Source organism: Rhamphochromis longiceps, linkage group LG14, assembly GCF_057381845.1.
Source record: "Rhamphochromis longiceps isolate RC_006_pf linkage group LG14, R_longiceps_female_GT1.1, whole genome shotgun sequence".
NCBI classification, from domain to species: Eukaryota; Metazoa; Chordata; class Actinopteri; order Cichliformes; family Cichlidae; genus Rhamphochromis; species Rhamphochromis longiceps.
In genome coordinates this window covers 8,415,858-8,425,470 of record NC_140570.1, presented here as the reverse complement: position 1 = coordinate 8,425,470, position 9,613 = coordinate 8,415,858, and the positions used below count along the sequence as shown (strand labels likewise).

At 41.2% G+C, this 9,613-nt stretch overlaps 1 protein-coding gene across 2 annotated transcripts in view; it reads left to right on the top strand.

Moving 5' to 3' along the window:
* The window catches only part of acsl3a (acyl-CoA synthetase long chain family member 3a), a 46,193-nt gene that overhangs the window by 14,811 nt on the left and 21,769 nt on the right, over positions 1-9,613 (top strand). For both annotated transcript variants that reach the window (XM_085379486.1, XM_085379487.1), the window contains exon 3: positions 1,607-1,784. In XM_085379486.1, coding sequence (XP_085235612.1) covers positions 1,607-1,784 — 178 coding nt within the window. The remainder of the gene's footprint in view (positions 1-1,606; positions 1,785-9,613) is intronic.

The following is a 9,613-nucleotide window of genomic DNA, read 5'->3' as shown; positions in this document are numbered from 1 at the left end:
GTCAGTGTAAGGAAGCCTCTGATAGGGACTGGGCAAAGAGCAGAGGGATTCTGAGATGTCAATCAATAGGCAAGCTGTCAAGCTTACAGCTTTCAGAAACTAATGAAGAAAAAAGGAGGCTAGACATTTTTCATATTCTAAAAAATAAAGTTTGTAAAATTCCAAATGTCTTCAAAATGTTCCTCTGTGACTTCTCTTGGCCTGCTGTCTAGACAAACCTCTTGTTAATGTTTAAAATGTTCAAAATCCACTTCCAGATGCTGCTACTCTTTCAGCTGACAGCTTGTCTAGTAGACCACTTATTTCCTTCCATCCATCCATTCGCTTCCGCTTATCCTTTTCAGGGTCGCGGGGGGCGCTGGAGCCTATCCCAGCTGTCATAGGGCGAGAGGCAGGGTACGCCCTGGACAGGTCGCCAGTCTGTCACAGGGCTAACACACAGGGACAGACAACCATTCGCACTCACATTCATTCACACCTAGTGGCAATTTGGATTATCCAATTAACCTATCCCCACAAGCTGCATGTCTTTGGACGGTGGGAGGAAGCCGGAGTACCCGGAGGGAACCCACGCAAACACGGGGAGAACATGCAAAGTCCACACAGAAAGACCCCGGCCTGATGGTGGAATTGAACTCAGGGCCTTCTTGCTGTGCGGCAACGGTGCTAACGACCGTGCCACAGTGCTGCACTTATTTCCTTCAACCTTGCAAATGTTAGGACAGAGGGTAGAGTATGAATACGAAGTAGCAAAATCAAAACAGTAAAAAAAAGTATTTGTTATTAATCCAGAATTAGTGTAAATTGGAGCAGAAAGAAAGGAAGAAGACTTCTGCTTTCAAGATTTTTGGCTATGTTTTCTTCTTCAGTGTGCCTGCACAGTTAGGTGTTTATGTTACTTGTGAATTACCTCATTAAACCCAGTGGCCTGATCCCTGTAATCCATTGAATCTCCACTGTTGAAACACTTATTGCTGCAATAGTGCATAATTAGGCTGTTTAGCTAGCTATTGTTCCCAACCAGTGGAAAACAGCACCGTGTAGTCACTGTGGCTCTGTGTCCTTCTGCGTGTTTATGTGCACTGACATTTCTTAACCATTAGGAGCCGGTATAAGCTCACTAATACATGTGCAGGCAGCTCTCTGAACATAATGAGTGGTGAAGAGAATATCCAGAAGCCTATGCTTATCTTTCTCTCGTGCAGCTGATGACCGTGACATGCAGCAGCATGAGAATGACAGCAAGAGGAAGTACTTCTGTTTGGCAACAGTGGACAGTTGCTCCCTTTCCTGTGACTTCTTAATAAGGAACAGGCCAAGCATGTGACTGTGGGATGGGACACAGGAGCAGGGCTTTGCAACAGTTCAGTGGCTTTTTTAAGGAGATAATAGATTTGCATCATTCCATCTTTCAGTTTCTTACCATTCATCTTTTTCCTTGCTCTGTTCCTTTAATAAAACCCTGTATATTTGACAAAATGAATGAATAAAACCCATTAACACTTATACTTTGTCTTCATTGAGACTGGAAACAGTTTTCTCTTACTTGACAGCAAGATATTTATGCGTCTTTCTCCGGCCTCCCCTCTTTCCAACACCCCTGCAGGTAATTCTGGGCGAGTACCGCTGGCTCTCCTACAAGGACACCCTCACGGCAGCCTCCCATCTGGGCAGCGGTCTGGCGGCGTTGGGGCAGCGGCCTAAAACCAACATCGCTATCTTCTGTGAGACACGAGCAGAGTGGATAATAGCTGCCCAGGCTTGTTTCACATACAACTTCCCATGTAAGTCCAGGTTTCTCTGAGGACTTAAACATGCAGCGAACATTGCATACATAATGCTAACACAAGGACAGAAACATCGATCTCTCTATACTACTATGCATCTTTTTGTTTCATATGGACTTTCCATTTGCCCTCCTTTACACTACAGTGGTCCCTCCTTTATCACGGGTGTTACGTTCTAAAAAATAACCCGCAATAGGTGAAATCCACGAAGTAGCGAACTTTATTTTTTACAATTATTATAGATGTTGTAAGGCTGTAAAATCCCTCACTACACACTTTATATACTTTTCTCAGACAGGCGTCGACATTTTCCACACGTTTCTCTCTTGTTTAAACACTCTCAAAGTTCTCTCAAAGAAAAATATATCCAGTATTATAGAATGAAACCAAAGATCACACTCTGTTTTCAGGCCCAGACCCTGGGAATAGAGCAGCTGCGAGAGAATACAACATTAATGAATCAATGGTACGGAAGTAGAGGAAGCAAGAAGAATGAGTTGAGTAAAGTTTGACTTATCCGACTGTTTGGTTTCGCTTAATGCGCCTTATAATCCTTTGATGTCAACACTGTTGTTTTTGTTTTCTTCTGCTAGCGAAGATTTAAATTTGACAAGCTGGATGCATTCTGTACTGTACAGGAGACACGGCACGAGACTGAATGAAAATGGTCTACAGTCGATCAGGACGCAGAACACAATGCGCTGTAAAAAAAACAAAACAAAAAAAACATGCAAAATTGCACAAAAAAAAATCAGCAAAACAGCGAGGCTGCGAAAAGTGAACCACGATGTAGCGAGGGACCACTGTATACAGATGTGTAATGGAGAGGAGTGTGTGTCTGTGTGTGTTATTTTGGGTCCTGTTGCCAGTGCAGCCCGAGCTGCTGTCAGGTACTGTTAGTTTTTCTTGGTGTTACTTGTGACAAATGCTAACTGACATTCAGCCTACAATCCACCCTTATAGCAGTATGTCCAGAGCTGAAGTTAAGGCCTCCTCAGTTCAGTGTTACTTCAGAAGTAGGCGAGCCCAGATGTGGGACACAGGAGGCATCAGCTTAAAATTACAAACCCAGTCAGGTACATAAAAACACAGGGAAGAGGTTATAGGTGAGAATCACCAGACACCGAATGATACAATATTATCACAATACTTAACTCTCGATATGCTGAGTATTTCAGTAATATATATTGTGATTAATCATGTTTTCTCACTTCAGTTGTTTTTTTGCTGAAAAATAAGATATTCAAGCATACCAACACTGTCACTAAAACTGCAATACATGTTCCCATAAAATGGAACCCATCTGATAACGGTCTGATATTACTCACATATCTGTCTGCAATTGTATGGGGTCAATTTATGACAATTACAGTGGGGCAAAAAAGTATTTAGTCAGCCACCGATTGTGCAAGTTCCCCCACTTAAAATGATGACAGAGGTCAGTAATTTGCACCAGAGGTACACTTCAACTGTGAGAGACAGAATGTGAAAAAAAATCCATGAATCCACATGGTAGGATTTGTAAAGAATTTATTCGTGAATTAGGGTGGAAAATAAGTATTTGGTCACCTCAAACAAGGAAAATCTCTGGCTCCCACAGACCTGTAACGTCTTCTGTAAGAAGCTTTTCTGTCCCCCACTCGTTACCTGTATGAATGGCACCTGCTTGAACTCATCATCTGTATAAAAGACACCTGTCCACAGCCTCAAACAGTCAGACTCCAAACTCCGCCATGGCCAAGACCAAAGAGCTTTCGAAGGACACCAGGAAAAGTATTGTAGACCTGCACCAGACTGGGAAGAGTGAATCTACAATAGGCAAGCAGCTTGGTGTGAAAAAATCAACTGTGGGAGCAATCATCAGAAAATGGAAGACATACAAGACCACTGATAATCTCCCTCGATCTGGGGCTCCACGCAAGATCTCATCCCGTGGGGTCAAAATGATCATGAGAACGGTGAGCAAAGATCCCAGAACCACACGGGGGGACCTGGTGAATGACCTGCAGAGAGCTGGGACCAAAGTAACAAAGGTCACCATCAGTAACACACTACAACGGCAGGGAATCAAATCCTGCAGTGCCAGACGTGTTCCGCTGCTGAAGCCAGTGCATGTCCAGGCCCGTCTGAAGTTTGCCAGAGAGCACATGGATGATACAGCAGAGGATTGGGAGAATGTCATGTGGTCAGATGAAACCAAAGTAGAACTTTTTGGTATAAACTCAACTCGTCGTGTTTGGAGGAAGAAGAATACTGAGTTGCATCCCAAGAACACCATACCTACTGTGAAGCATGGGGGTGGAAACATCATGCTATGGGGCTGTTTTTCTGCCAAGGGGACAGGACGACTGATCCGTGTTAAGGACAGAATGAATGGGGCCATGTATCGTGAGATTTTGAGCCAAAACCTCCTTCCATCAGTGAGAACTTTGAAGATGAAACGAGGCTGGGTCTTCCAACATGACAATGATCCAAAACACAGCGCCCGGGCAACAAAGGAGTGGCTCCATAAGAAGCATTTGAAAGTCCTGGAGTGGCCTAGCCAGTCTCCAGACCTCAACCCCATAGAAAATCTGTGGCGGGAGTTGAAAGTCCGTGTTGCTCGGCGACATCCCCAAAACATCACTGCTCTCGAGAAGATCTGCATGGAGGAATGGGCCAAAATACCAGCTACTGTGTGTGCAAACCTGGTAAAGACCAATAGTAAACGTTTGACCTCTGTTATTGCCAACAAAGGTTATGTTACAAAGTATTGAGTTGTATTTTTGTTATTGACCAAATACTTATTTTCCACCCTGATTTACCAATAAATTCTTTACAAATCCTACCATGTGGATTCATGTATTTTTTTTTCACATTCTGTCTCTCACAGTTGAAGTGTACCTCTGGTGCAAATTACTGACCTCTGTCATCATTTTAGGTGGGGGAACTTGCACAATCGGTGGCTGACTAAATACTTTTTTGCCCCACTATATATCCTATTTATTTCTGATAATACAACAATTAACTGCAATAAAGGATCAAAAATCACATACCCGTTGCTCTCTACATAGACAGAAATTTGCATTTAATATTTACATTTGCACTCTGAAACATTTGTATTCTACAGAAACATAACAACCAGCACTTGAGTTGTGCTCGGGTGCAATCACATTGTGATCATAAGCGGCCATGAGTGTGCAACAGCCTCAACTCTGGGCAACCATTTAACCATCACAAGCCATAATTAGTCACAGAATGTGGGAAAAAAAGCAGCCACCAGTTTGTTTTTTTGGAGATGAAAGGCGGTTGCTGTCCTATTTTACTTGTGTGACTGAGCTCTTAGGGGGAAGATTTGTTTCCAGTGTTTCCAGTGTTGATGTTTCAAGTTTTCTTAGATAATGTTATCTCAGGAGTGTGGTGAAGGGGATGAGCTCTCTCAATCGTAGTATTTTTTTTAGAGTAGTTGAACTTTTTTTTTTTTTTTAAATATTGATATTCGGTGTCCCTGTATGGATACAATATTGCCAAACAAAATATAGCAGTGCTCTGCTGTATGGATTTTTTTCCATTACTCCTACTGTTTTTTTTTTTAAATCCAGGAACAAAAGAAAGAAGCAATAAATAAAGTAGGCTCAATAGAATGGTATGAAAGCAATAAACAGACTCGTGACGTGGGAAACTGCTGGACCACATTCACATGAGGGACTGATTGGCTCATAATAGACATCCCAGCATCAATAAACATGCACCAGAGGCACTCAGACACAAATTGTAACACATCCTGGATAATTTTATTAGGGAACTAAAATGTTTTATTTTAGATAATATACCAACCTTGTTCCCACAACAATTCCAACTATACTTATAAATTGACTTGTAGTTATATTGCTTTTCTACTACAAGCTTCATTCACACATGCAGCACTTTTATTTTATGCCTTTAGATGCTTTGTTATCATCATTATCATTATCAAATTTTGGCCCATAGACTGGATGAGCCAGGAATCGAACCCTTAAACCTTTCATTTAGTATCTGACCCACTCTACACTTGTAAGCCACAGGTACCTGCCGTGTAACTTTGTCATTCCCCAAGTAAAAGGTGTTTGATGTATTCACAGGTGTTACAGTAAAAAGTCCTAATGAAGAGTATCTTTTGAAAAGTAAGAGTGCCTACAGTAAAACAGGCTGACAAATGGATCTGCTTTTTTCACGGACATACAGATAATTTGTACATTATCATGTGCTTTCAGTTTTGGCTATATGGTTTGTATTCTCTGTATTCTCTTCCTTTTGGTCTTTCCCTCTGAGTAGCTCTAAATAAGTCTGGATGTGGCAGATTTATAGCCATTTTTGTGTGTGTGCATGTGTGTGTGTGTTTGAAAATGTGTTTGTGTGTGTTTGCATGTTAGTGGTTTCATGTTAGTGGACAACTTGTAACATGGAGGGCCCAGCTGAGACAGAAGAAGGTCAATTTGTCCCTTCTGCTTCGGCGTTATATAAGTGTCCCATTTCTCCTCCTTTGGTGCTTTCTCTTTTCCCCATCCGTTTTTCCCGAGTTCTTGTTAGGAAAAGATGCTCAAACGCTGACAAGAGTACATTTTTGAAAAAAATAATTATACACTAATGGTGTTTGTACTTGTACGGCACTCATACACTTAGCAAAAACGTGTCTTGTGTAATGGAAAGTGGTTCGTTCGGTGTAGTTTTTCATTTCTTCCACTGAATGAATCATTCAGTGTTAGGCAAAGCTGATTTATCTTCTTAATGTGTGTTTCTGGGGACGTCAAGAATCACGACAATAAAAGCCAGCGAGGATTACTTGGAAGAAAGAAAAGCAAAGCAAAGATCTTCTCTCGCTCTGAATAAAAACGTTAATAATCAGAGAGAGCAAAGCAGCTGTGGGCTTCAGCATGATTTACTCTTTAATATGTTCCATAGCAAAGACTGCAGCACCTTTTATTCATCACAAGCTTCAACGGCAGTTCGTTAAATCTTTTTGATTACCCATAAAGGACCCTTTTGTTCGGGCTATCCACTTTAATTTAAGCTCCATTAAACTGTCATTCTCATAAAAGACACAGCCATCCAAGCCAAGAAAGCATCTTTATATTTCATCTTCCTCTGATGCAAACACAAACAGTGGGAGAGTGGAAAAGCCAGGGGCAGTGGACAGCACACAGAGGCCTTAAAGGTTGGAAAGAGCAGCAGAGGAAGAAACAGAGGGGAGGAAGGAGAAGAAGACAAGTGAGGGCCAATGGCGTCAGAAGAGGGGTGAGAGAGTCTACGTGAGCATCTGATGTTGACAGAGGCATCAAGGAGTCAGCCAAAGGCCCCCAGTGAACTCACATACTTAGTGTGTGTGTATGTTTTCATTGTACTTCATATTCACTGTACATTGGCTCAGAAGGCCAACTTTTGTGAGCTGTCTACTCTACCGTATATAAGTTACATAAAAGGTGTATCACAAGCATCAGCTGCACAGCAGAGCTCCCCCTCGCAGAGTCAAGGATAGGCTTCTCTTTCAAGATGTCATTTGTTGTATCAAACTAAAAAAAAACGAGTCCAGACTCCACTTTGTTGCTACTTAGTGGAATCTGGATGTTTGCTAAGCTTCCTGTACTAACATCTAGTGTGTGACAGTGTGTGTATGTGTTAAGCTTGGGCCACATTGAATGTTTAGATCTCACGGCTGGAGGTGTCATGGCTCTCCCTCTCACACACACGGTCACCCGCACACAGCAGCAGCGCAGGAAGTGTTGGAGCTCCATGACGCAAGATTTTGATGTCACAAATCCCTGTCCCATAAACCCCTGTGTCTGTGTCAGAGCCGGGACGCAGGGTTGCAGACTATGTTATTCTGTGCTAGCCTGCTTCTGTTGCTGTCAGTGTATCTACTGTTGTTTCCTCTTGTTACTTTTTTCTCCTTCTTTCCTTCCTCTGTTTTTTTTGTCTCCTGCTCTCATCTTTTAAAACAAACACATTCTTCAGCTGAGCGCTAATTATATTATGTTTTTTTCAGTTTTTCTGTGTAAATGTGCATCCTGTCTAATGTGAAGAAGAAATAATTGCAGTTTTTATAAAATGTATTAAGTTTCAGGGAATCATTCACAACAAGGACATGCAGCAAAAGCTTTTTTTAAATCATAAGAATGAAGAAAATTCGAGGCAAACGATTAAGTCAATCACAGTTATGTTAGTACCCGTTAAGTACCTCAGTGAGACACCAGGCTGAATAATAATCGCAAGCTGGACATGAAGCAAAATCAGTACTGTTATTGTTTTTATTTAACAACTTGAAGGGGGGAAGGGGGGGGGGGGGGTCCGTGCAGGAAGAGACTAGAAGCAAACAGAGAACAAATTCTGCAACATGTGGTGTCAACAGGTGAAATAACCATTAGTGACACAATGCGAGCAAGTCCCACAATAACTTTGAGTCAAGCAATTAAATTTATTTAGAATTAAATCACAACAGAATTCACCTTAATAACATAAGGAAAAGACTATAACATTAAAGAACTTGCCAATAGTCATGAGCAAGCACTAGGTGATAGCAAGAAACCTCTAAGAGGTCCAAGCTCAGGGAGAGGCAGCCATCTGCTGTCACGAGATGGGGGTGAGGGGAAAGAGAAGGGGAAATTGAAGTGATATAATTGAAGTGACTAATAATGAAAGCATAGGATACCAATGAATTTGGAACATCTGCTTATGCATGCAGCGGTTTATATATTTAGCTAAGTAAAAGAAAAACAATTGTAGGAATCATATGGATAGTGAAGTGAGGTTTTATTGTCTGTATTTTAGTTGTGGAGGATTAAAATATCTTTTAATGGGCCTGTGGTCCTGTTTTCTAAAAATGCACAGTATTCCTCGTTGGGTACAGGTAAATGTTTATGGTCTTAAATTTGCTCTAAAAATTGACAGAGTGGAAAAAATGCAAAGGAAGAAAGAGACCATACATATGGTGAACATTTGGTATGGTGTGAACATATAACACACACAGCCAATCAAACATGCATAAGAAGATTGAAGGGAAATTGTCCAAATTTAAATAAGTGTTTTTTAATGTTGTGATTTTTAACCCCTTTTGATTATACTTCTCTAGGGCAACCATGTTTTTTTGCCCCAAGTAGAGAAGAGAAAACCTTTATTTTAACTTTCTTCTGCTGAGAAGTTTTGTAAAAGCACATAAACATAATTCACTTAAAAACTTTATGATCTGCGTTTGGGAATTTAAACTACATACTCAGTTGTGCTTATGATCTGGGGATATTTTTGTCATGTTTTGAGTCCCTTTGATCCTTTTTATTCCCTTCAAGGCAAATCATAATGCTGAAACATCCAGTGATATTTTAGAAAATCAAAAGCTTCTAAATTTGTGGCACTAAATCGGGCCGTTTCCTGTTTAAAAATGACATGACCCTTCATGCACATGCAGATAGCACAAAGAACGTGAAGAACGTCTGTACAGAGTCAACATAGTCGACCCCATACAAACACCTCTGGTTCCAAAATGCAGTTTTATAAAGATGTTAAACAAGCACATATAGGTGCATCATTTGGGTGTTCAGAGTTTGACCAGTCTTCAGATCAAGTCTTCCCAAAGAGGCACAATGTTGTGTAACCAAAGTAGATCATATCCATAACATATGAGCCATGAGGCAAGAGTCAATATCTGGTTTTAAAGGACGGCTTGAAACGCTAACCCTGGTTTGCTGAGTGCATGCATTCATGCAACCACACAGTGCTTCATTAGACATATGCACTTAGTCAAAACAGTAAACCCTCTCTAACATCAGTACTTGTTTATATCCCCCAAAGAGTACTTATCATGCAACGAGAGCCGT